The sequence below is a fragment of the Equus asinus genome, chromosome 26 (genome assembly GCF_041296235.1).
Source record: "Equus asinus isolate D_3611 breed Donkey chromosome 26, EquAss-T2T_v2, whole genome shotgun sequence".
Taxonomy (NCBI): Eukaryota; Metazoa; Chordata; class Mammalia; order Perissodactyla; family Equidae; genus Equus; species Equus asinus.
This window is the reverse complement of record NC_091815.1, coordinates 24,577,262-24,603,027: the sequence shown is the minus strand read 5'-3', so window position 1 is coordinate 24,603,027 and position 25,766 is coordinate 24,577,262. Positions and strand designations below refer to the sequence as shown.

At 55.7% G+C, this 25,766-nt stretch overlaps 1 protein-coding gene across 4 annotated transcripts; it reads right to left on the bottom strand.

The window, feature by feature from the left end:
• Nucleotides 1–334: 334 nt before the first annotated feature.
• SUPT5H (SPT5 homolog, DSIF elongation factor subunit) lies at nt 335–25,600 on the bottom strand. 4 transcript variants are annotated; one of them, XM_014860235.3, is made up of 30 exons: nt 25,528–25,600; nt 25,184–25,264; nt 20,386–20,551; nt 16,313–16,378; nt 15,755–15,766; nt 15,187–15,256; nt 15,001–15,069; nt 14,829–14,894; nt 14,511–14,541; nt 14,095–14,163; nt 10,770–11,021; nt 9,525–9,614; nt 9,353–9,423; nt 8,604–8,709; nt 8,295–8,388; nt 8,067–8,203; nt 7,465–7,620; nt 7,224–7,370; nt 6,224–6,370; nt 6,012–6,137; nt 5,050–5,134; nt 4,597–4,716; nt 4,407–4,509; nt 4,194–4,321; nt 3,997–4,102; nt 3,207–3,365; nt 2,927–3,095; nt 2,607–2,810; nt 831–926; nt 335–757 (listed from the first exon to the last, which is right to left on the bottom strand). In XM_014860235.3, exons 2-30 carry the CDS (start codon nt 25,256–25,258, stop codon nt 614–616), a joined length of 3,264 nt encoding a protein of 1,087 aa, XP_014715721.1. In that variant the 5' UTR covers nt 25,259–25,264; nt 25,528–25,600; the 3' UTR covers nt 335–613. The 4 variants fall into 4 exon arrangements, with proteins under 4 accessions (XP_014715721.1, XP_014715720.1, XP_070355505.1 ...); XM_014860234.3 differs by having other exon boundaries at nt 25,521–25,599; XM_070499404.1 differs by lacking the exon at nt 15,755–15,766.
• Nucleotides 25,601–25,766: the final 166 nt, after the last annotated feature.

Below are 25,766 nucleotides of genomic sequence, written 5' to 3'. Positions count from 1 at the left end.
CGGGCTCAGGAGAAAGGACCATCCAATGCTGCCTCCGGCTCCACAGGAGGAACTTCGGCTCCCTGCGGGGGGCGGACTGTGATTTCCACTCAGAATAACTCGAGCCTGAGTAAGATGTGACTTGGCCAATCACAGGCAGGCTCTGCTCTAATCATCTCTTCCCTCTGGGGAAGGCACTATCATCTTCTAGATGGGAAAACTGAGGCTTAGGTAAGACCCAGTCACTTGCCCAAGACCACAAAGCAAGGAAGTTAGTGAGGTCTGCAAATGGCCTCACCTACAACCCAGACCCCAGCGCCCTCTTGCCACACACACACACACACACACACAGGGCTTTTGACCAAACAGCTTTTTATTGAAAGACCGTAACACAAAAGCAAGCTGGGGAAGGGAGGTACAAGAAGGTGGGGACCCTCCCCCAGACTCTACTCTCATTCCCATGAACATCAGGGAGGGAGATAAGAACCCAGAAAGGAAAATAGAAGAAATCCTGAACAATCAGGCTAGCCCTACACCAGGCCCAGATCCCGCGTCAGAGCCAAAGGCCAGGGAAGGAAGGAGGGGCACTCTCTGCCTGCCAGGTTTCTGCCCAAGTCCACGCGCCCTGCCTGCCTCAGGCCTCCAGGAGCTTCCCCAGGAAGCGGAGGTTGAGGATCTTGAGCTGTTCGTCAAGGTCCATGCGGACGATGCCGTCCTCGCCATCGATGCTCAGCAGGACACCTGTGGCTTCCCGATCCTCACCCAGGATCACCTTCACCTGATGGGGGGGGCAGGGGGTCAGGGTCCAGGTCAGCAGCCCAGTGCCCCCGTGCCCCTTGCCCCCCCCTTACCTTGTTGTTCTTGGTGGGGGTGATGGGCTCCAGGTGCTCGCTGGAGATGCTGACCACCTTCTCACTGTCCTTCAGGTACACGGAACACATGCCTCCCTGGGAGTGAGGGCAGCCTGGTCAGCCCAGCCTGTTCCCAACACAGGACTGACGTCTGTGCTCAGGGGACACAGGCTCGGGGCTCATTATGAGAAGTCACTTTCCCAAGGTGACATGGGGGCAGGAAAGGCCAAGGCTGGGCCTGATTCCAAGTCTGGGAGTGTGTGGTGGGGGGGCGGTGTGACCAGCTCAGCAAGGGAAGCACCAGGATGAAGCTAACTTGGGCCAAAAGGGAGACTGCCTGTCAGGCTCTGCGTGTCCCAAACTGGCCTCAGCTTCTTCCCCACACTTGCTCCTCCTCCTGGGTCCCCGTCTCAGGGATGGCCCCACGGTCCCTGGTCCCAGGCAGAGCTCTGGACCTTGTCCCGGTGAGCTCCTTCACTGACAAACACCAGCTCCGAGGCCCGTCCATTCAGCCTCCCGGGGTCTCTCCCACCTCCCTCCCCCTTTTCCCCACCGTCCTGTAGTGCAGCCTGACCTCCCCCTGGGCTCCCAGCCCCCAGTCTCACCACCCCTAATCCATCCCTGATAGAGCAACGGACAGAATTAATTCCAAACCACAGATTCCCCCAGGACCGCCAGTCCCCTCAGGACACAGTCCAAGTTCCCTGGCTGGCATGTGACCTGGCCCCAGCCACGCCTCTGACCTCAGCACTCACCTTCCCCCTTGGCTCTTTATGTTCCAGCCACAATGGACACACTCACTCCCCAAATGTGCCAGGCTCTCCCTCACCTCCAGGCCTTTGCACAGCCCCTTTCTGGAACACGCTTAAGCCCTTCCCTAGCCATCTCTGGGCTTACTCCTATTCATTCTTCAGGTCTCGGCATAGATGTCTCCTTCTCCAGGAAGCCCTCCCTGACCCCCTCCGAAGTTGGGTCAGGTGCCTCTTCTAGGTTCACAGGGCTCCCCTGGCCCTCTGGACTTCCTGCATCCCAGCTCTGGCCACTTGAGCTGTCACTGTATTGGGACATGTCTGTCTCCCCAACTGGAAAGTGAGGTATGTGAGGCCGGAGCCTGGAGCTGTCTTGGTCTCCGGCGCTTGTTTAATTAATTTAATTAATACTCATCAGAGGACCAGTAAGGTGCCAGTCCCTAGTCTAGGAACTGGTGCTCTGTAGGAATAAAATTCCGGCTTAGCAATCAAAGAATCACAGCAGGGTAAACGGCAAGCGTTTAGGCCGCAGGTAGATAACATGAAAGGGCATGACCCAGACCTACGAGAGACAGCCTGAAACAGCCTAGTGCGTCCCTGGAGGAGGAGGAGTGAAACGGCCAAAGAACGGAAGGAAGAGAGTTCTGGGCACGGAAAGTGACGAGCACAGGCCCTGCGGCTGGAGGGAAATCAGGGATGATGGAGACTGGAGAGGCCAACAGTGGAGCAGGGGGAGCCCAGGGTGGGAGCAGCCTGGCACAGGGAGCACTGGGTCCCATGACTGCGCTGATCTCAGGGAGTACGTGAGAGAGGAGCCAGGCTCCCGGGGCCCCAGCCAGGAGCACAACAGGCAGGGATCCGCCTTGCGGAGCCTGCGTGCCAAACCTTTCCACATCTGCTTTTCCAGCTGTAAATGGGTGCTGGAAGATGTGGTTAGACAGTTGAAAAGAAAAAACCCAGCAACCAGAGAGACTGGGGACCCCAAAAGAGAGGACGCCTGCCCACCCGCCCGCCTGGGCCCGCTTACCGTCACGCTGCGGATGACGCCTGTCTGCCCCACCACCTGCGTATCCAGGTAGGTGTCCCGCACCTTCACCTGGATGTCAGTGGTGACCCAGTCGCTGGAGTTCTGCTCAATGCCTGAGCCCGGTGTGTGCGGGTTGTAGCCACCAGGGGAGGGAGCTCCGGGTGTCATTGGACTGTAGCCAACAGGGCTCGGGCTGGGGCTGGCCTGTAGGGGAAAGGGGGACGGTGTCATTGGGAATAGGTCATCTGGCCTGGCTGTCCGTCCAGGCCCAGGGCCCACCTTAGCCCACCACTCTCAGGGGCTTGCAAGCTGACCAGTACCTGATAGGCCATGGGCGAGGGCGTGGGGTGGTAGCTGGCTGGAGAGTGGGTGTTCTGGTAGCCTGCTGGGCTTGGCGCCACCTGGTGGTAGCTCTGGGGGCTGGGGCTGGGCTGGTAGGAGCCTTGCGGGGAGGGGGCGGCATAGGGGGAGAACTGGTCTGTATTGTACCTGCAGAGACAGGAGAGGAGGGAGCACTGGTTGGGGACTGGGGACGGCAGGGGAGAGAGGAGATGGTGGCAGTGGGGAGGGGATGATGAGGGCTAGCTGCGGTGGACTCACATGGCTGGCGTCCCTGGTGTCTGCGGGTTGTACTGGGGGTTGACCTGTGGGGACGAGGGGTCTGGGTAGCCAGGTGTCTGGGGGTTGGGGGTGCCCCCGTAGGCCTGTGGGGATGGGGTGGGCTCGTCATCGAAGGCGTATTCATACTCTTCCTCAGCCCTGTTGGGGAGAGAAGTGTGTTGAGAATGACTGTGGCAATCACAATGTTGCAGGTGCTTCCAGAACAGCCCTGGTGCAAGACAGACCCCAGGCAACTCTGTCCTCAATGACAGCCCTGAAGCATCATCTAACGGCTGAGGACACCGGGAAGCAGAGGTGAGGCTGCCTGCCCAAGGTCACACAGCCAGTCACATGACCGAGGTCACCCACTCTGTCCCCAAGCCCAGGTTTTGGGGTTTTTTTTCTGCTTTTTCTCCCCAAATCCCCCCCCAGTACATAGTTGTATATTTTTAGTTGTAGGTCTTTCTAGTTGTGGCATGTGGGATGCCGCCTCAGCATGGCCTAATGAGTGGTGCCATGTCCGCGCCCATGATCCAAACCGACGAAACCCCAGGCTGCCAAAGCGGAGCGCACGGACAACCACTCGGCCACGGGGCCAGCCCCCGCCAAGCCCAGGTTTTAACCAGAGCACCCTACTGTGGTCGGGGCTGGAGAGATTATCCTGCCCCAGCCATGCTGATGCCTGCACATGAGCAGCCTGGGGCTGGGAGCAGACAATTCACGGTGGGCCACGCAGACCCCTCCTACTGGCTCAGGGAACCCTGCCCCCCATGCAGCTCCGGGCCCTCACCGTGACGGCGTGTTAGGGTTGTTGGGGTCCCAGGCCCCACTCTGGGCAGGCGTGCGGCTGCCGTCATGCAGGGGCGTCTGCGAGCCGTAATGCGGGGTGCGGCTGCCTGGAACGGGAGAGAAGCTTATGTCCGTCAGTCCTGTCCTGTCTCCAGTCCCCTTGTGGCCCCTCATCCCTCTCCCCTGGGGAGCGCTCACCATCCTGGAGAGGTGTCTGAGAGCCGTACATGGGTGTGCGGGAGCCGGAGCCGTACATGGGCGTCTGGGAGCCGTACATGGGCGTCCGCCCATAGGTAGAGGTCATGCCACCCGGGCGCCGTGAGCCCCTGTGCACACAGAACCAGCAGGATGAGCAGGGCCCTCCCACTGCCCAGCAGCCCCCTCCCGGCCCTGGCCTGGCCCGGCCCGTACACCGTGGTGAGCCGCTGACGGTCCACAGAGATGGTCTGGCAGGTGGAGTGCAGCTCCACTCGGGCTGTGGACTCAGTAGCATCCTTCACCACGCCAATGTAGCCTGGGGGAGAGACAGGAGCTCAGGCAGGGGGCTCTCCTTCACCAGGCCCCTCCCCCGGCCTCCACGTAGCCCTGCAAAGGCCCTCACCTTTGTAGGGCCCCTGGGAGATGCGCACAGTCTGGCCGATGAGCTCGTTGTCTCTCCGCCCCCGGCCCCTGCTCATGCCACCACTGCCACCACCTGGGCTGCCAAAGCCGCCGCGCTGACCTGGGGAGGAAGAAGGTCACCAGTCCCCAGGGCCGTGCCCTCCCCTCACATGCTGTAGCCAGAGCCAGGGCACCCTCAAACCCCCTCTTTACCTGCTTGACTCCCCCCATCCCCCAGGGGTTAGGAGCCTCCTCTGGGCTCCCCCCACCAGAGCCCTGGGCTTTCCCATGGCAGCCCTGACCACGCTGGGCTGCCCTGTGGGGTGGGGTCTGGTCTCTCGTGAGCTGTGAGCCCCATCATGGTCGGCCCGGGCCAGAGCAGGCGCTCAGTGAGTGTGGGCCGACAACCTACCTCCCCCATCCCCCACACATCCCCACCCCAACTCCCCCTCACCTCCAGTACTCGGGTGCATGGGGCTGCTGATCCGGGGGCTCATGGGGGCAAAGCCACCCACGGTGAAGTTGGTCACATCTCGGGGCTGGGGGAGGGGCAAGAAGTAAACTGGCAGGCTCCCGGCCCCCGCGCCACACTGCCTGCCTCCATTTGGGAAGAGTTCCTGCTTGAACCTGCCCAGCAGCCATCCCTCCCTCCTAGTGACAATGCCTCGATTTCCCTTTGGGGAAACTGCCACTCCTATGCCATGTGGGGCTGTCACCCAAGAGGCCCGGGCCTCACCTGGCCAAGAAGTGGGACTGAACTGTGGTAGTGAGGAATTTAAACCCTAGTGACACAAACACTACAAGCCACGGGCACTCGTCATCCCACCTGCAGGGCCCTGAGGAAACCACCTCCCGGTCCCGGCAACCCGGCCCCTAGGCCTGATCTCCTTTCTGAGACCTGGTTCTATGCAACTTTCCTACAAGTCCTACCTCAGGGCCTTTGCACCTGCTGTCCCCCTGAGCTATTCATGTGGCTCTCCATCCCTTCATTCAGGTTTCTGCTCAAATGTCTCCTCCTCAAGGAGGCCTTTCTTTAACCCCCTCCATCTGACACAGCGGCCCATGGTGCTCTGTCTCCTTATCCTGTTTGGTTTCTCTTCAGCGTGCCTGCCACCACCTCACGTTGTGCAGGGTATGTGTGTATGTATCTCCGGAGCCGCAGCTCTAGGAGGGCAGAGATTTTTCTCTCCTTCCTGCTCTAGCTCCACTGTCTGGCCCCTCCCAGGGGCTCAATAAAACTGAATGAGTGAGTGATTTGGTAAACAGCCCCGATGCCAATAAACCTTTTCTTCATACTTGGCCAAGGACCTGACACTGACACTGCCCTCCTCATCTCTCACAAGCCCGCTCTTGTCACTCCTGGGGTCAGCGAAGGCCGGAGAGCCATGCCAGGCAGGGTGCGCGTGCCGGCCTCACCTTCGAGCCCCCCGCCAGCACCAGGTGGCGGGTCTTGCAGACAAACATGCCCCCGTTCTCCACCAGTTTCTTGCAGTGCAGGAAGGCGAAGCTGCGGAAGAGGTGGCGAATCTCGCCCTCCCGGCCCTGGGCGAGGAAAGGACAGTCACTCTCATGGCCACGCCCCAGCCCAGCTCTTTTGGACGCAGGGACGGGCGGGAGCTCATACTCACTGAGTGGGGGCCGTCAATGACCTTGACGATGTCTTTCACGTGGATGTTGTTCTGCTCGGAGTCCAGGGCCACAGCAAAGCGGTTGTCCTTCTTCCGGGTCACGGCCTGGTGCCTGACCGTCACCACCTTCCCGTACATATTCAGCACCTAGGGACGGAGGTGGGATGCTGGGGGTGAGGGTGGGAAGGGGCGACATGGAGCAGGGCTTCCCTAAAGCGGTATGGTCCTTCCCTGTGGGAGACTGTCCCCAGCTCTACAGGACTTCTAGACTCCCTGGCTCTGGGGCAGGCAATGGCAGAGCGCCACCCTCCAGGCACTGGGTCAACCAGAAATGTTCCCAGTCATTGCAAAACACCCTTTGGGAGGAGACTCCACCCCAACTGAGCATCAGGGACCTGAGACATAGGCAGAGGGTCGATGTTAACATAATAGCTAATGTTTACTCATCACCTTGTGCCAGGCCCCATGCTAAATTCCTCACATATAAGATTTCACTGAAGCCTCAAAACTTCCCTCTGAGATGGATGTTTTCACCCTATCTTACAGGCGGGAAATCTCAGGCCCAGAGAGGGCGAGTCACCAGCCCAGGGTCACACAGCATGGAAGCAACAGAGCTGAGCTTTGAATCCAGAGCCCAGGGTCCTAAGCACTATGTTCCGTGGCCCCCACATCCATGGGGAAGGGGAGGAGGGCACGTGCAGGACCCAGTGGTTGAACAAGCACCGAATGCCAGGGTGCATATCTGATCTCAGGGAGTCAGTCACAACGGATGAAGTGGATGCTGCCATCTTCTCCATTTCACAGGGTGTGAAACTGAGGCACAGAGAGGATGAATGACCAGCCACTTGCCCAGTATCACATAGCCAGCCAGGGGTGACAGCGCCAGCTCTGTAACCTCGTGTGTTCTCAGCCACAATGTTCTCCACCTCCCAGGACAAGGAGCTCGAGGGAGAGCAAGCCCCCTAAAAGTAAGCCCCACCCCCGAGTGCAACACACCCACCTGGAAGGTCTCCCGCTCCAGCCGCACGATAACGCCCACGGTCTGGGGGTCCAGCTGCACCAGCTCCCCCCATTCATGCTGGCCCCCGACATCCACGCCTGACGCCGTCTCCGAGCAGAGCTGCAGGTCCCGGGGGAGCACCTTCAGCTGCCAAGACACAGGAAACGGGTGAAGCAGGGTCCCACTGGGTCATCTGCCTGGACCCCTCTTGGCATACGCGCCCCACCGGCCCCGCACCTACCTCATGCATGGTGAGGTCGGAGAAGAGGATGACGAAGTTCTCCTCCACCCGCACGATGAGGCCCGTGTCGCCCTCGAAGCGGCCAGCAATCACTTTCACGTGGTCCCCCATCTTGAAGTACTTCCGAAGCTCCTGGGCCGGGAACTCCAGCATGTCCTGGGGATTGGGGGTGGGGACAGTGAGCAAGCGAGGGGAAGCCACCACAACCCACCTGCCCAGCCTCTTCAGAATGCACTCATGTTCTGGGGAAAGACACTGGCCAAAACCCACTCCAGGCTCACGCCACAGACTGCTTCAGGGCACCTGGACAACCCTCGGACGGCCCCAGACAGCTGATCTCAGACCCAGGGTATCAGCCTGGACGACCCTTTACCCCGCACAGAGACAGCCTGTCTCCCAGACACATGACACCAGACTAGATGCCTCCTCAGATGCCCCTGGAGACAGCCTCCCCCCAGCACACCGTGCTAGCCTGGACAAGCCCTCAGAGACACACACACACTGCCCCCCTAAGCAAACTAAACCCAGCACCCCCACAGATGATTCCATGCTTCCAGCACGGCCTCCACCCAGTACCCCCGTACGGGCAGCAGGGCGCCCACCTTGAGGTCCTCGTGCTTGGGCATGATGGTGATCTTGTTGCCGTCCACGCTGAGGATCTTGCCCTGCAGGTTGATGAGCTCGCCCTCACACACCTCCACGTTGTCCCCAGGTTGGAAGTTGTGCTCCCGCTCCTTCCCTGCGGGGACAGACACAGGGCTGACTTGGGGGCTGCTGGCCATGGGCCACCCCCGCCCCCTCGGTCGGGGTTACTGACGGGGACCAAATACCTGTGCTCTCAGTCACCACCTCCAGGTCAATGCCTTCCGGCTGGTCCTCAAACTTCTCCAGCTCCGAGAGTGTGGGCTTCACACCCTCTGTGATCTGAGCCCCGGGGGACGCGGGTAAGAGGAGGAAGGAGACAGAGGTCAGTGTCACAGCCGGCTGAGCGGGCTAGGGACAGTGAGAATCATTCCCCTAGTGACGCTCCTGACTTGAGGATCATCCAGCACCCGGAGAACCCACTGCCCTGGGGCCTGGGCTGCAGGAGCCTCCTCGCTCCCCACCGCCATTAGCATGACCCACTCCGGGATCCTCACCACAGCAGACATGGCAAAGCTCTTGAACAAAAAGCCCTTCCGGCTGTAACGGTTCCCCTCGAAGATGAGGAAGTCACCATCAGAGGCAACATCGCCCCCCAGGGACCTGGGATTTTGTGGGGGACAGATTGGAAGGGGAGGTTAGGGAGAGAGTCTTGCTGTGCCGCAGTCTCCCGAGCCAGCAAAGGGGAGGAGGGCCACAGGATGGCTGACCCATCCCATCCCAACACACGCCATCTTGGCAGCAGTGGCCTCTCAGAGAGCCCAAGAGCCCCGCCTCGAGGGAGGGGCGCACAGCCCCCTCCCCAACCCCCGCACTCCGCTGCCCCTGCCTCGGCTTTATTTTCACCACAGCACATGTCACCACCGGACAAGCTGCTGTTTGATCCATCTCCCTAACTAGAGCGGCAGCTCCAGAGGGGCAGGGACTTGACCCCTTGTGTTCACTGCTCCTTCCCCGATTTCCCCGACAACACTGCCTGCATGCCTGTCGCAGGCACTCGGCGAATACCGGTTGGACAAAGTTCTGGACCGTGAGAAGTTAATGTTCACGGGCCACTCAGCCTGTGCCCGGCCTGGACACACAAGACCTCAGCGACACGGGATGGTAAGTAACGTGGCTGAGGCTACACTGCCAGCTAGCCACTCACAGACTAACCCGTGAGGGGCCCATCCCTGTGTGGGAAGCAGCAGAGGCACCTCCTGGCACGACAGCTCTGGGGACCCAGCTAGCCCCCGAGGACACTCACCTGATCTTCTCGGCATCAAAGAGCCTCTGCGGAGGCCGCTTAAACTTCTTCCTTTTGGCAAACCAGTCTTTCTGTGGAGCAAAGGGGCAAGGGTGGGCAGGGTGAGGGAGGAGGGCCGGGCCACCAGCAGGGCTCAAGCGTCCCCTACCCGCCGGCAGGTGACCCAGGGTACCAAGCTCATGCGGGCCTTGATGCGGTCGTAGTCAATGCGCGGGATCATCTTCAGGGAGATGGTGTTCTGGCTGGGCTCCACGTAATCCACCTGGGAAGGACAGGCGGTCAGCACGGGCCTGGCCCTCCCTCCCTGAGCCCAGACACAGGAAGAACAAGGACATGGGCAAGGGACAGCGGGTGATGGGGAAGAAATCAGACTGCTAGAGACTCCCCAAATTCTCTCTCCGGTCTGTCTCCCCTTGGCCCTGAAACTGAACATCCACTGCCCGCTTGACACCTCCATGTGGACCTAAAAGGTGCCTCAGACCAGCCCCGCCCCAACGACACTCCTGAGCTCCGCCAGACCTGCTCCTCTCCTGGTCTTCTCCGTCTCTGTCCTCCCTTCTGCTCAGGCACACAACCTGGGAGTCACTCCTGACTCCTTTCTCTCTCTGACACCCGTATCCAATCTGTGAGCAAATCATTTCTGTCAGCTCCGCCTTCAAGACATCTGACCTCCTCCCGCCTCCTCTACGACAGCCTTGTCCTGCCCCACCAGCCCCTGCCACCTGGACCACGGCAGCAGCCTCCTTGCTCGTCTCCCTCCTCCTGCGGCCCCATCCAGTCTATTCCAGGGTTTCTCAGCCAGCCAATCCCTTGTCGTGGGGGCTGTCCTGTGCCTTGCGGGATGTTAGCAGCATCCCTGGCTTCCACCCACTAGATGCTGGAATCAACTCCCTCCCCGGTTGAAACAACCCAAAATGTCTCCCTCCATTGCTGAATGTCCTCTGAGGGCAACATCGACCCTGCTTGAGGACAACCAGTCTATTCTCAACACAGCCACCAGAGTAATCCTATTAAAATCCAAGTCACACTGGGTCCCTTGGAACCCTCCCATCTTACTCCAGTAAAAACCAGCCCAGAGATAGGCCACAAGGCCCTGCTGCCTGCCCTCACTCATCCGCTTCAGCCAGTGAGGGGCCTATCTCCCGGGCCGCTCCTTCGGCCACAACACTCTTCCCCGAGAACTCTCCCGGCTCACGCCCGCTCCTCCTTCAGGTCTTGGCTTAACACCCATGGAAGATGGCCATCCGTTTCCTGCGTGCTCTCAACAAAACCCAGGCTCTGCCTCACCAATCTCACTAGGGTTCTGCTCCTTGCACTAGGAAGGGGCCTGGGCGGGACAAAAGAGGAGAGAAGGACAGAAGAGAGGAGCAGAGCATGAAGGAGCCCAGGCCCCCTTGGCATCCCCCGACCCAGGCACCTGGGCGATGTCGTCCTTATAGATGCCCCGCTTGAGGCGGACCCAGGACTTGGGCTTCAGGTTGGCCACCTCCTTCACCACTTTGAGCACGTCCGTCATCTCCTTGATGGGCACCATCTGCTGGTTCCAGTAGCCGAGCCGTAGGTTGCCCACGCCCTCGATGGCCTGCTTCACGTGGGTCTGCTTGTAGGCCTCCACGTAGATATAGCCCTTCACATGCTCGGGGGCCACGACCGACTTGATCTGCAGGGGCTGGGGGCCGGGCGGTGGGGCACAGTGAGGCACAGCTGGGGGGACGGTGCGACCGCCGCCTCAGCAGTCTCTCTTCCAGGAGTTCCTCCCACACAAACACGCTGGCGCAACGACACGGACACGCGGACATTCACCGCAGGGTTATTCACTACAGCAAACAAACCTGACGGGATGTTTGGAAATTCCCCCAAAGAGGGGTTTGTTAAATTATGGCTTAACCATACCAGGCGATACAATTGAGCGGTTAAAAGAATGAGATGGACCTACACAGAGTGACAGAGAAAGACACTCAACATGTGTTAGGTGTAAAAAGCAAGTAGAACCAGAGAGAGCTGGAGTGGCCGTACTAACAGCAGACAGAAGAGACTTTAAGACAACAGTTGGGGGCTGGGCCGGTGGTGCGGGGGTTAAGTATGCACGTTCTGCTTCTCGGCAGCCCAGGGTTCACCAGTTCAGATCCCAGGTGTGGACATGGCACCGCTTGGCAAAAGCCATGCTGTGGTAGGCGTCCCACGTATAAAGTAGAGGAAGATGGGCATGGATGTTAGCTCAGGGCCACTCTTCCTCAGCAAAAAGAGGATTGGTGGCGGACATTAGCTCAGGGCTAATCTTCCTCAAGAAAAAAAAAAAAACAACTTACAGGATGCAGAAAAAGCCATGCTTCAAGGTAAATTTATAGCTGTAAACATCAACTTAAAAAAAGGGGAAAAAAATCCCAAATCAATGAACCTAACCTTCTACACCTTAAGAAACTAGAAAAGAAAGAGGAAACTAATCTCAAAGCAAGCAGAAGGAAAGAAAGAAATCTGACTAGACCTACAAGAAGTAAAGATATTGAATTAGCAATCAAAAAACCTCCACACACACAGAAAGCCCAGGACTAGACGGCTTCCCTGGTGAATTCTACCAAACATTTAAATAACTAACACCAATCCTTCCCAAAGTCTGCCAAAAAACAGAAGGGAACATTTCTCGGCTACTCCTGCGAATCCAGTACTACCCTGATACCTAAACCAGACAAAGACATCATACGGAAAAAACTACAGACCAGCATCCTCAAGAACACAGGGGCAAAGATCTCCAACACTGAATCCAGCAACACATAAAAAGGATGGTACACGTGACCCTGAATTTTACAGCATGTGAACTGTAACTCAGTCTTTAAGAAAGCCAATTATTGTTTCAGCTTTGGTTGTGATAATAAAATATGGAAACAACCTTATGTTTACTGGGGATGGAAAGATTATGGCGTTCACAGAAGGCTCGCTGCAGAATGATGCATGTATAATTCCATTTTGTTTTTTTTTTTAAAAAAACACCACATTTTTCAATATGCAGAGAAGATGGTCTGGAAAGACACACAAAGCAACAGTAATTACTTCTGAAAAATGGGACTTGGGTATGGAGAGATTTGGGCTCCTACAGTATCCATGTACTACTCTGGTCATTAAAAGCATAAACAATAGGGGCCAGCCCAGTGGCGCAGCAGTTAAGTTCGTACGTTCCGCTTCTCGGCGGCCCAGGTTTCACCGGTTCAGATCCCGGGTGTGGACATGGCACCGCATGGCAAGCCATGCTGTGGTAGGCGTCCCATGTATAAAGTAGAGAAAGATGGGCATGGATGCTAGCTCAGGGCCAGTCTTCCTCAGCAAAAAGAGGAGGATTGGCAGCAGATGTTAGCTCAGGGCTAATCTTCCTCAAAAAAAAACAAAAAAAGCATAAACAATAATCAGAGGCATAACTCAAATGGGGTCAGACACGAGAACTGTGCGCTGGGCACAAGATTGAGGTTTGAGCACATTAAAATCATGACTTGCAAATCATGCAACTCTCCATGTGGTCCCAGTGACACACACCCACTGCTGCGGCAGGTGAAAGCTATGGACTCAGCCTAACACGAATTAGATGAAGAGCTGCCAGCCAGCATGCTGTTAGCAGCCCCGTTTCATGAATTTGGAGGACCCCCTTCACAGGGTTTACCCTGGTTCCAAAACTGACAATTACACCTCTGCCAATAACTATATTTATTTTTTTAAAGATTGGCACCTGAGCTAACAACTGTTGCCAATCTTCTTCCCCGCCCCCTGCTTTTTTTCTCCCCAAATCACCCCGGTACATAGTTGTACTTTTTAGTTGTGGGTCCTTCCAGTTGTGGCATGTGGGACGCCACCCCAACGTGGCCTGACAAGCGGTGCTATGTCCACACCCAGGATCTGAACCCTGCGCCGCCGAAGCAGAGCATGCGAACTTAACCACTCGGCCATAGGGTGGCCCCTAACTATATTTATTGAACATAAGCTGTGGGACAAGTCCTGGCTGACGGGTGGACATGGCCAAAGCTATTTAATCCTAAGGACGCTGAGGGGCAAGTAGGGGGCCAAGGGAGGGGAAGCGGCTTGATCAAGGTCACACAGCTGGGAAGTGGAGGGGCTGAATTCGAAACCTGGCAATCTAAAGAAAGAGCTGTGCCCTTAAGGCAGCATCTGCTGCCTTGCATGCAGGTGGCACTACTTTGTGTTTTGTGGACTGTGCGTGAGCCCTGAAGGGCAGGGACCAGCGCTCGCATGGTCACTGCTGTATCCTCACCATTTCCCAGGGCAGGGATTGGCCCCCGGAGGGCCTCAGTGGATGTCTGACGACCGCGTGAAAGAGAGAAGGAAGGAACTCTCCTCCAGACAGGCCTGCTCCCTGACCCACTTGGCCACGCTGCCCTATCCTAGGACTCCCTCCCAAATGGGAAGAGGGTGACAGCCGCCCAACAGGGTTGGTGGACAGGCAGAACTCACTCTCAGGCAGGAAAGCCTCAGGAACCTAGATGGCTGCCTTCCAGAGGGCTACAGGGCCTGCGGAACCCCGCCAGGAATGCAGAGAGAATGAGGACAATACCTCTGAGGCGCAGAAGAACGCCTCAATGCAGGGAGCGAGGGAGTGGGTGCTTTCTAGCTGGAGCAGCTCACTCAACAGGCAGTACTGCTCAGCGCAAGGGGCACCTGGTACCCTTGAGCCCATACTGTCCCTCCCTCTGGGCGCTGCCCTGTCTCTCACCCCCAAGTTGCCTGCCTACCCAACTTACCGTGTCCGTGAACTGGTAGGCAATGAACTTGCGCATCAAGGAAATGGCTGTGGCCCTCTCTTCCCCGATCTGGAAGGAGAGCAGCAGACGTCAGAGAGATGAGGAGGGCAGGACAGAGAAAAAGGGGCTGGAGATAGTAGCCAACCAGCCAGAGTCATCAGACAAGAAAGATAAGGTAGGAGAGAGAGGGGAACAAGAGAGATGGAGAGAGAGAGAGTGAGAAAAGGAAAAGGCAAGAGATAGCAAGAGAGGGAGGGGGAGGGGAGGGGAGAGAGAAGGATGGAGGGGCAGAGACAGAAGGACCAAGAGACTGCCAGGCCAGGGAGACCCAGGACAGACAGATGGACAGTTCTCCCCTACAAGGCAGCCTTCCTCATTCCCCTGCCTCCCCCAAGCCACGAGGCCAAAGCACACACCTTACATTTGACAGTCCACAGATTGGGATCTCTAGATAGGAGAGAAAAAGGAAGCCCATTAGTGAAACTGTCTCCTCATCGTGAAACATCCGAACCCCCACACCCATCCTTCCTCCTCTCCCTCACACCCTCCCCCTCTCCAGCCTTGCATCCATAAGCAGAAGGAAGGAGAGAAAAGCACCAACTTGCCCCGCCCTGCTCTCATCCACCACTCTGCCTGTGTCACCCGGAGTCCTGATTTTTCAGGGAGTGACCCTCGTGGGCACACCACCTCTGCACAAGATTGCCATCGCAGCCCTCCTGTCCTGCCCCCCTTACTTGACTCCTGGGAGCAGCTGCTGCTGGGTGATGTCATCCGAGAGCTCATCAGATCCTCCATACACCCTGGAGAGAGAGGGGCAGTCGGGAAGGAGGGGGTGAGGCCCCTGACCCTCCCTGGCGAGGGACCCCCTACTCCCGCCCCCCCTCCCTGCCCATCCCATGCCCTTACGTCTCTCCCACAGATGACTTGGCGTATTTCTTCATGTAATACTCGCCCAGTTCTTCTTCTCGCTGGTCCCTGGGGTGTGAGGAGGAAAGGAAACATGAATTGAAGGTTGAGGAGAGGAGGGTGGGCTGACTTGCCCCCACGTCACCCTGCGGGAGCCAGTCTCGCCACTTCCCTCTCCCCATGTACCTCCAGAGGTTTTGCAGGCGGCGAGCCCCAGAACGGTCTTCATCCAGGACAACATTATCGATATTGGAGGCTGCAAAAAAATGGGCAGATGGGGTGAACAAGGGGAGGTGAAGAGCAGGGGCCTGGAGAAAGAGGTAGGGCCAGAGGCAGGCCCTGGGGCAGGAGACACCTCACTGAGGAAACCCCCAACCCTCACCCTCCTCCTCTGTCCTGCTTAGCATCCTGCCACTCATGAAAAAGACTTGGGGATAGGTCCAGCAGTTGGGGACATCCAGCGCTTCCCCATCTCACAGCCACTGTCTAAGCACACCCTGCTCTCCATCCCACCCCACCCATCCCTGCCTCCCTGCCCCCCACCATGCTCACACGCATACATAAACATGTACGCACTTTGCCAGGCTGACAACCGCTGGAGACCTGGCCCCAGAACCCCCTGACTCTGGACTCTACATGAGCCAGAGCCCCCAGGGCCAGACAGGGGCTAGGGGTGAGGGAGGGTGCCGAGGGCAGGAAGGAGATGTCAGGATATGGGAGGAGGGCTGGGGAATCACACTTTTCAGACTCTTACCTTCAATCTCTTCTACTTGGAGGAAGAGGAGGTGGTGGTGGTGGTGGTGGTAGTGGTGGTGGTGGTGGGCGAGGGCAGACAAAGTATGAGCCAAATTATAGCAGCGAAATCAACCAATGGGTTGGGGCAAGGGACAGGGAGGGACACAGGAAGGTTGAAAATCAAAAGTAAAGGCCAGGCACCGGGTGGGTGGGGGAGAAGCCGAAATGTATGAGGCGCACAGAACGGAAAATAACAGGGAGTGGGGGGCAGTGGCCCAGGAAGTGGGGGGTATCTTGGGACAGAGCCCGCCCACCCTACAACCCCCAGAAGGGATTCACTGGGGCCCTGGGATCCCAGAGTCATCTCCCCACAACACCCATGGCCCCCACCCCCCAACTCATGGGCCTAAAAGGAAAAGGTGCAGAACTGGTCTCTCTGGCAACGACAGAAAGAAGCGAGGTGACGAGGGTGGGGGCGGGGTGGTGCAGGGCATGGGGGTGGGGGTGGGGCATGGGCTCTCCAGACCCTCTCGGCCACACCTCCCAGTGGTCTTGCAGAGGGGGGATCCCCACACACCTTTCTCTAGGATGTCCTCTGCTCCGTCTTCCCACTGGTCCTCATCCTCATACTCATCATCCACATCTGAAACAGGAAGGCCAAGTGGTCAGGGGGCAGCTGGGGCAAAGGTGACCTCATGACAACAGCTCCCAGGAAACATCTCCTCTGGGAGACGGGCACTACAAAGCCCACCGCCAAGATGAGGACAGCTTCACCTGCCAGAGGAGCTGCTCCAAGCGGCAGGGTCAGCTCTCACGTGCAGGCCCATCTGGCTCTAAACCACCCCTCCCCCACCCCACCCACAGATCCATTTCAACAAAGATCAAAGCAGGGCTGGCCCCCTGACCTAGTGGTCAATTTCATCACGCTCCACTCTGGCAGCCTGGGTTTGCTGGTTCAGATCCCAGGCGTGGACCTACACCACTCATCAGCCATGCTGTGGCAGCGACCCACATATAAAACAGGGGAAGACTGGCATGGATGTTAGCTCAGGGCTAATTTTCCTCAAGCAAAAAAAAAGAGGAAGATTGGCAACAGAAGTTAGCTCAAGGCTAATCTTCCTCAGGGGGAAAAAAAAGCAGAAAACTTCCCTCCCAACTATCAAGGGAAGACTGGTGTAGAGTTACTTTAAAGACAGGGTTCCTGGTGCGTTGGTTAGCTCACACTTACTGAGAGCACACTGTGTGCCCTGCCCCATTCTGAGTACTTGCCATATATATTCTTCCCTGAATCCTCCTGGCAATCCTAAGGGAGGTACCACCATTGTCCTGATTTTACAGGAAGGACTCTGAGGCCCAGAGAGGTCAGCTAACTTGCCCAGAAGACTCTCAGCAGAGACCTGAGAGGCAGCCTGGCTCCAGGGTCCATCCCTTAACCTCTCCGCTAGGTTACAAACACTCTTTTGAATGTATCAGATGTTGGACTAAAAACTTAAACAACAGTGCTACCTGCACGTGGCGAGAAAACCCCAAGTGTACAGAAGCTATACGTGTACAGAAGGTCTCCTCTCATTTCCAACCCCTCGTATCCCAGTCCCCTTTCCCAGAGGCGACTCTGACCCGCTTCTTGTCTAGAGATAATCAGTGCACACCTAAGAAATGTGTATAAACCCCTCACCACTATTTCCCCCACGCACAATTTTTTAACACACTGTTCTGTACCTTTCTCTTTTTCTAGGCAATAATGCTGGCTTGGAGCTCTTCGTGCAGCACGTGCCTTATATGCGATCTGACTATCGGCCCCATAATTCGTCTTACCAGGCCCTTCTCATCAGTGGACACCTAGGTCACCTAACATTTGCAGCTGCAGCAAGTGTCTCTGTTCTCAGGTCTTTACGCCCCCATGTGAGTTTAACTGTAGGGTGAACTCTTAAAAAAGGAACTGCTGTGTCACAGGCTCCCTGCCTGTCAACGGGCACTGCCAGGCAGGGCCCAGCACCACTCCCACCAACACACAGTGTCCCAGCAGCCTGCATCTTTCCCAGACGGCAAGTCATCCATTCTCTCCATCTGGGCCCATCTGCCACCTAAGACCTTTTCTCTAAGGATTCCCACCCCCTCGGCCTTTGGAAAAGGGCCAAAGCTCTCCAAGAACCAGGAACACCCAGAGCATCTCCTGCCCCTCTGCTCCCTGGTTTCCCCTCGGGTAAGCAGGTCCCAAGAAAACGGAGGACGGTGCTCCAAGTCAGCCGCCTCTCCACGGGTGTGGGAAACAAGCACTCGCATGTACGGCTGGTGGGAGTACCAACCAGTGTGACCCTTCCGGGCTGACACTTGGCCACAGATATCAGAAAGCTTTACAAACATATGCAGCCTTTGGGGCCGGCCCTGTGGCCGAGTGGTTGGGTTCATGCACTCCACTCTGGCAGCCCAGGTTTTCACTGGTTCGGATCCTGGGTGTGGACCTAGCACCGCTCATGAAGCCATGCTGAGGCGACATCCTGCATAGGACAACTAGAAGGACCCACAACTGGAATATACAACTATGTACTGGGGGTCTTTGGGGAGAAAAAGAAAAAGAAGATTGGCAACAGATGTTAGCTCAGGGCCAATCTTAAAAAAAAAATATGTATCCCCTTTGCCCAGCAATTTGACTTCTAGGATATACCATGTAGAAAATCTGTGGGGTCTGTGTCAGACAAAAAAACTACATCTTCATTTCCACTAATCTACTGTAAATTTAGCATTTCCATCAATTACGAACAGCCAACCACAGGGGTGTTGGCAGTGAAACCTGCTATTTTCATAGCACACTATAGCTGCAGTGATCTCAGAGTACCATTCACGCTCATTGCTACTTCAAAATTAGATTCTTATCAGGCACTCCACTAAATCTTATTTCAATGTGCTAACAGAGAAGCACACACATCATAATGTTCTGTCAACATTTAGATACTGTAGTTCAGTATAACTGTTCTCTTTGGAATCCTATGTATTCTATTAATGCATTTCAGAACACGATCCTGAAAAGGGGTCCAAAGACTTTTACCAGACTGCAAGAGCGGCCACAGCACAAAAAAGGTTAAGAATTCCTGGTCTATGGTCACTGGCCCTGTGGCCAAGCGGTTAAGTTTGCACGCTCTGCTTTGGCAGACCTACACACCATTCTTCAAGCCATGCTGTGGTGGCATCTGACAAAGAAGAACTAAAATGACCTACAACTAGGATATACAACTATGTTCTGGGGCTTTGGGGAGGGAGGAAAAAAAAAAGAGAAAGATTGGCAACAGATGTTAGCTCAGAGCCAATCTTCCTCACCAAAAAGCATACTTAAAAAAACAAAAAGATGGGGCCAGCCCCGTGGCCAAGTGGTTAAGTTCGTGTGCTCCGCTTCCCACAGCCCAGGGTTTCACTGGTTCGGATCCTGGGCGCAGACATGGCACCACTCGTCACACCACGCTGAGGCAGTGTCCCACGTACCACAACCAGAAGGACCTACAACTAAAACTTCACAACTATGTGCTGGAGGGATTTGGGGAGAAAAAAAGCAGGGAAAAAAAAAAAAGAGGATTGGCAGCAGTTGTTAGCTCAGGTGCCAATCTTTAAAAAAAAACAAAAAACACAAAAAGAACCCCTGGTCTAGATAACAACTTGCATCTGTGCGTCTCAATATGCATGAAGACATTTATGGCAGTGCTGCTTATAATACTGAAAAACACAAACAACTTCAGGGTCCAACAAGAGACTGGTTAAATGAAACAAATTATAGAATGGAGCAGTATGCAGCCATTGGAAAAAACACGTATTTTGATGATGACGATGATGATGGCAGCTAACGTTTATGGGGCGCTTATGCACCACAACTTGTTTAGAAAACTTTCTTTACTCGAAATAACTCACTTACCCTAAGCTATCTATGTAGTATCTACCTCCACAGTTGTTGAATGAAAAAAGCAGTTTACACAACAGTAGACATAATGCGGGCCTATGTAACGTCCATGAACAGCCCGGTTTTCCGAGGGCCTGCTCTGGGCTGGGCACTACCCTTTGGGCCACCAGCAGCTTGACGTGCTTCACATGCACGGTTCCCCAAATCCTCGGACTATCCCTGACGAAACAGAAGAACGGCCTGTCTCCCTGTACAGAGGGGAAAGAGGCTCAGAGAGACGGACAGCACTCGCTCAGGGCCGCATGGAGGAAAGAGCAGAGCCAGGCCGGAGGAAACCCAGATGTGCTGGCCTCTGCCGCCCCATCCTGATGTCTCTTCTGGATCGTCTGAGCTTTTCATGACAAGCACAAGTACCGTCAGTTTCTAAAGGGTGATCACGGTACTGTGACTGTGTGTTTTAAGAGGATCTATCTTTTAGGACTATATACAGAAATGCTTTTCAGATCAAATTAACTATTTGGGATTTGCTTCAACATCATCCAGGGGCGGGCGGGAGTGAGCAGGAAGAAGCAACACAAGTTTGGTACTACGCCTTTAACCGCTGGCGCTCGGTGATGGTCCATGGGGCTTCTGCATACCATCCTGCTATGGTGTGTGTCTGACAGTTACCAAAAGAAAATACTTCTAAAAAATACACATTCAAGAAATGGAAATGAAGGTGGAAGTGCAGCCTCTGCTCGGCGCTTGCCGGCCCTGTGACATACCAGCCTCGTCCAGAATGAAGCCGCCGTGGCGGGGTTTCTTAGGGGGCCGGTCATCATCTTCCTCCTCCTCTTCCTCGTCATATTCCTCCTCCTCTTCCTCCTCCTCTTCCTCCTCGGGCTCTTCCTCCTTCTCACTGCCTGCCGCACTCCGCCGCTCCTCCTCTACCTGCAGGGTCAGAGAGGGTCAGAGCACCAGGGTTCCGGACCCCGAAATCCGGATACCGCGTTCCACACCCCCAAATCTGACCTCAGCTCCGCCTGGCCAATCACAGCGCCCCCTGCTCTGCATAGACTCCCTTCCACTCTGGCCAGGCCTCTCCGGCTGTCACTCTTATCTCAGTGACAGTACCACCACCCACCCAACCAATAGCTGGGAGCTGGCCCGGGCTCCCGCCTCCACTAGACCTCCTTGCTAGGCTCCCCCGGGCCTGTAAACGCTATAGCTCCATGAAGTTTGGTCCTTGGCCCTCATTGCTTTCCACTCCACAACTCCCCAGGCCATCTCAGCCACTCCCTGGGCTGTGGTCTTGGACATCTCCTGACAACGACTCTCATATCTGTTTCCAGTCCACACTGCTCGCCAAAGTCACTCACGGCCTCTTGTTGCTAATTCCATGGACATTCTTTGGTCCCTACCCACAGATCATCCCACACTACTCCCTCCCTATGAAAATGCTCTTCCCTTGGCGTCCGTCACATCACGCTCTCCTGATGCTTCCCCAGCCTCTCTCGCTGCACCTCTGCAGGCTCTTCGCACCCTGCTCGCCCCTCAAACACTGACCTCCACCACCAGGGCTCGGCCGAGGGCACACTCTGCTTCTCCTCCCCTGCACTCTCTCCATGGGCCATTTTACTTGCCATCACCTCAGTTCCTGTCTCTGTAGATGACACCACCACCTGTCTCCAGTCCCCGCACTTTCTTCCAGAACCAGAGACCTCCATGTGCCAACAGCCTCCTGAATGTCTCCCCCAGATGTCCTCTGAGCATGTCTCACCGACCACATCCCAAAGTGACCTCAGCGCCTTCCGCTAGACCTGCGCTGGCCTCCTCTAGCTCCCATCAGGCACCAAACTCTTGACCTCCCTGCTTTCTGAACACCACCTCTCCAATCCGTCCCTTCTTCCCCATGCCCACAGTCCCCAGCCAAGGCCAGAGCCTCGCCCTCTACAACGTGGATCCTTGCCCACGCCTCCCTTCTAATCCCTCTTTCCGTACCAGCCACAGAAGGAAGTGATCCATACAAAACAGTGTTCCCCAAACTTCAATCTTTTCCCCAGTAACGTCATGACTTCTTGCCATGTCCACATCAGTACAACCCATTTATCTGACATTTTCTTTAAACTCACTCACATTTTTACTGAATTTAAAAGAGAAACTTTTCTGTTTTCAAATAGTTCAGAAGTAAAAACTCTTTAAAGGTTAGCTTGTCATATAAAACGTAACTACAAAGATAAAAGTAAAACAATGGTATTAAGCCCCAGCCTGATGCTGTTGCCTGTGCCAGGCTCTAAGCCTGCAGCCTGTTCTGCCTGATAAACACAGAGACTAGCGAATTTCAGAAAGGCGTTCACAACACAGTTGCCCCAGTGAAACTTTCTCCGTGACCCACTCAAAAGACAGGACACGCAACTGAAAAAGAAATCACTTTCTCACTAAATGATTCAAGGTGGCTTAAAGTCTTGTCCTTATTACCTAAAAGTACCTCTCGTCACCCCCCCAAGCTGGAATGCATCCTATAGTCTTGGGAAAGTCTGATCTAAAACACAAATCTGATCACGTGGTCCCCTGCTTAAAACACACCCACGGCTCCCCACTGCCCTCAGGTAAGGAACCAGCCCCCTAGCAGCGTGGACTTGAAGCACACACTGCACACTGCCTCTCCCTCCCATGCTGGCCCTTCGGGCTCCTCCTCCCAAATGCTAACTCCAGGCCACACTGAACCACTCGGACCATGCTCTCTCTCTCTCAGCGGTGTCCATCATCCATGCTGCTCAAAAACCCACTCTCCTCTGCCTCTCACTCATACCTCAATCGAAATAGCCCCTCTTCCAGGAAGTCATGCCTGCCCTCTCGCCTCCAGGCAAAGTCAGGCACATTCTCTGGGCTCACAACCCTCTGGGCTTCCTCCATCACAGCCCAGACCGCTGTGAGCTCCCTGAGAGCAGGGCCCAGGCTATCCCAGGCGCTGCTGGGTCCCTAGCATCACCCAGCCCACGGCTAGCAACAGAAGACGACGTAAGCAGCTTTCATTTACTACACAACCCTGACTTGCTTACAACGACCCACACTTTAGCAACTCAAACTACAACCACACCACAGCATGATTTCTACAAATCTTGTCATCCTTTCCCTGGGTTGGTCCTGGCAAAGCCTTCTTTCCAAATCTGGCTCCGTGCTCCCTGAGGAGAGAGCTCGCACCATCTCTCTGCTAACCTCAGGGCTTGAAGGTGCTCTTACATCATCCATCCTCAGCATCCCCTGAAGGAACTATCTTTTTATAAAACCATCTCCACCCCAGGACACAGAGCTCCAAGAGGGAGGCCGTGAACCCAACAGGACAGGACCTCAAGGAACGCTTGCTGATGAAGGAATGAGCAAGTTACTGCGGCTGAGAATGGTGAACCAGCTGATTCCCCCAACAGGGGCTCGTTACTTGTCATCCCCACCTGTCTATCCGCAGGACCTGGTCCTTCAAGGACCATGCCAACACGTGACTGTCTGCAAAGCCCATCCAATCCTCTCTCCGGCAGGGAGGGCAGGCCGCACACTGCCCTCCTGCCTCATCTGGTGAGAGCAGACGAGCCAGCAGGTGAGTCAGGAGCCTGGTGTGGTGTTGGGGAAGCGAGATTTGCACAGTGGAAACCAGACGGCCCCAGCCAGGAAAAGGAACTGGGGATCCTGGTCTCATTACCACCAGGCTGTAACCACAAGCAGTGTCTTGAAGCCATGAGTCAGAGACCAAGGACCCAGCGCTGCGGCTCAGCAAAGGCCCTCCCTCGCTTCCTCCCACTTGCCCCCCCCCCCAACCCCATAGCATCCCAATTCCTCCAACTCTTCACTAGAAGCTGAGGACACCCCAAAGGACACAAGGAGTGACAATCAAATGCCTCCAGAGGGCAAGCAGGCAACGTAAAAAAGGGGAGCAGCTCAAGGGAAACCCAGGGCACTTGCCGTCTACCTGATGTTTTCCAGGACACAGGTATGTGAAATCTTTCCCTTTCTTTTTTTTTTTGAGGAAGATTAGCCATGAGCTAACATCTGCTGCCAATCCTCCTCTTTTTGCTGAGGAAGACTGGCCCTGAGCTAACATCCATGCCCATCTTCCTCTACTTTATATGTGGGACGCCTGCCACAACATGGCTTGACAAGCGGTGCCATACCCACACCCAGGATCCAAACCGGCGAACCCTGGGCCACCAAAGCAGAACAATGAGCACCTAACTGCTGTGCCACCGGGCCAGCCCCTCCCTTTCTTAAATCTGCCACAAGGCAGGCATGATGAGAAATGGCAACTGATAGACCCAGAGAACTGGAGAAAATTCCCAGTTCTCAAGAGGGCTGCCACCTCTTGAGCAAAGGGGTGCTGTGTAGAACAACCCTGGGTCTCAGGTAGCTAGCTCCTCCCATTTTCCCAGAAAAGCAGGAAATCTTGACTTTCACGTGAGATCGCCCTTACAAGTGTCAGCAAGTAACTTAAAAAATAAATTTATGATTCTGTAGGTCAAACGAGACACCTATGATCATCGTGTCATCTCTTTATTAGTTTGTAACTGTTGGTTACTAAACATAAACTCTGTGAAAGCAAAGATCTGCCTGGGTCCACTCTCTCCAACACCCAGGAAGTATCTGGAACACAGTGGTAGATGTTCGAACATTTATTCACTCAACAAATGAGCAAGTCAAAAATAAATAAAAGACAGTAACAGAAGAATATGAGAAATCAGAGATGTCCCAGGAAATGTTATTTGGTTCCTGAAACAGTGACATTCAACAGATCCAAACGGCAGGATCCTTTCAAGACATCAGATCACATCCTCCCTTTGGTGGAAACATTCTCACTCAGTTAAGGACAAATTCCTCACCACAGCCTTCGAGATCCTACATGATCCAGCTCCAGTCACTTCTCTGTTGCACTCCCTCTGATCCAGACAAACGGGACCCTTTGTCACTTTCTGAACACTGCAGACATGCTCCCCACTTTACACCTGCTGGGGCCCCTGACTGCAACATTCTTCTTCCAGAAGCCACGACCCCCTTGCTCACCTCCAACAAGTCTTTTTCCAAACATCACCGGCTCAGACTCACTCTGATCATCCCATTTAAAGTGCAACCAGGACTCCCTATTCCCCTTCTCCCCTCCACTTTCTCCACAGTCCCTTCCAGCTCACTAAAACGCTTAGTTGTCAGTTACGTTTCTTTACATCCAGGAGGGCAAAGATTTTTAAACTCTGTTCTGTTTACTGGTGTAGCCCAAGGGCCAAGAATTGCGCCTAGCACATAGCAGGCACTAAAAAGATATTCCTGGAATGACTGAGCGTACCTGAAAATAAAAACTAACAGCGCTTACTACATGGCAGGTCCTTTAAACACACCGCCTGCTGGCTCCCCGTACCTGGAGCATCCCCAGCCTCCAGCATCTGTTCCCCTGCTTGTCTTGGGCTTGCCTACTTTCTCCCGACACCCTGGAAGCTCCCAGGGGCCACAGCCGCTCGGATCCCCTCCGAGCTCCCCCCGGGGCCCTTCTGCCCTGGTGCTGTCCCCAGGCGCAAGGCCGCCTCCTGCGTCCCCGACACAGACCTCGGCCTCCTCGCCGTCACTGCTGCGCTCGCTGTCCTCCTCCTCGGAGAAGTTGCTGTCGTCGCTGTCCGACATCTTCTTCTGCTCTTGCAGGAAAAGACGGCGGCCTCAGCGCGTCCCCCAGTCCCGAGCCCCACCCCGAGCCTCAGTTTCCCCGCCGGTTCCCGGGGAAAAGAAAAACCCCTTAGCGCACTTCCGGCAGCCTGGTTCTGGCCTCGTGAACCCGAAAAGAGACCCCGTACGCCACCTGCTACACCCCCCAAATCCCCGAATCTGGTTTCTACGCCTTCCCGGCCCCCGGCGACCCCCAGGCCTGCCACCTCGGCGTCCGACCCACCCCTCACCGCGCCGGTTCCACCTCCACCCTCGGCGGCAGCGGCTGTTCACACGACGCCTAGTTGAGACTGACGTGCCCTCTCGCGAGAACGTATCCGTTGGCCTCGCCTAACGCGAGATTTCCGGGACTCGACCTGCCGTGCACTTCCAGGACGCCATCTTGAGAGTGGCACACTGTCTTAGAGTACGGTGTGGGACCGACATCTTAAGCGGGTCAAAGTGGGTTGCGTTAGCCTACGCTTGCACG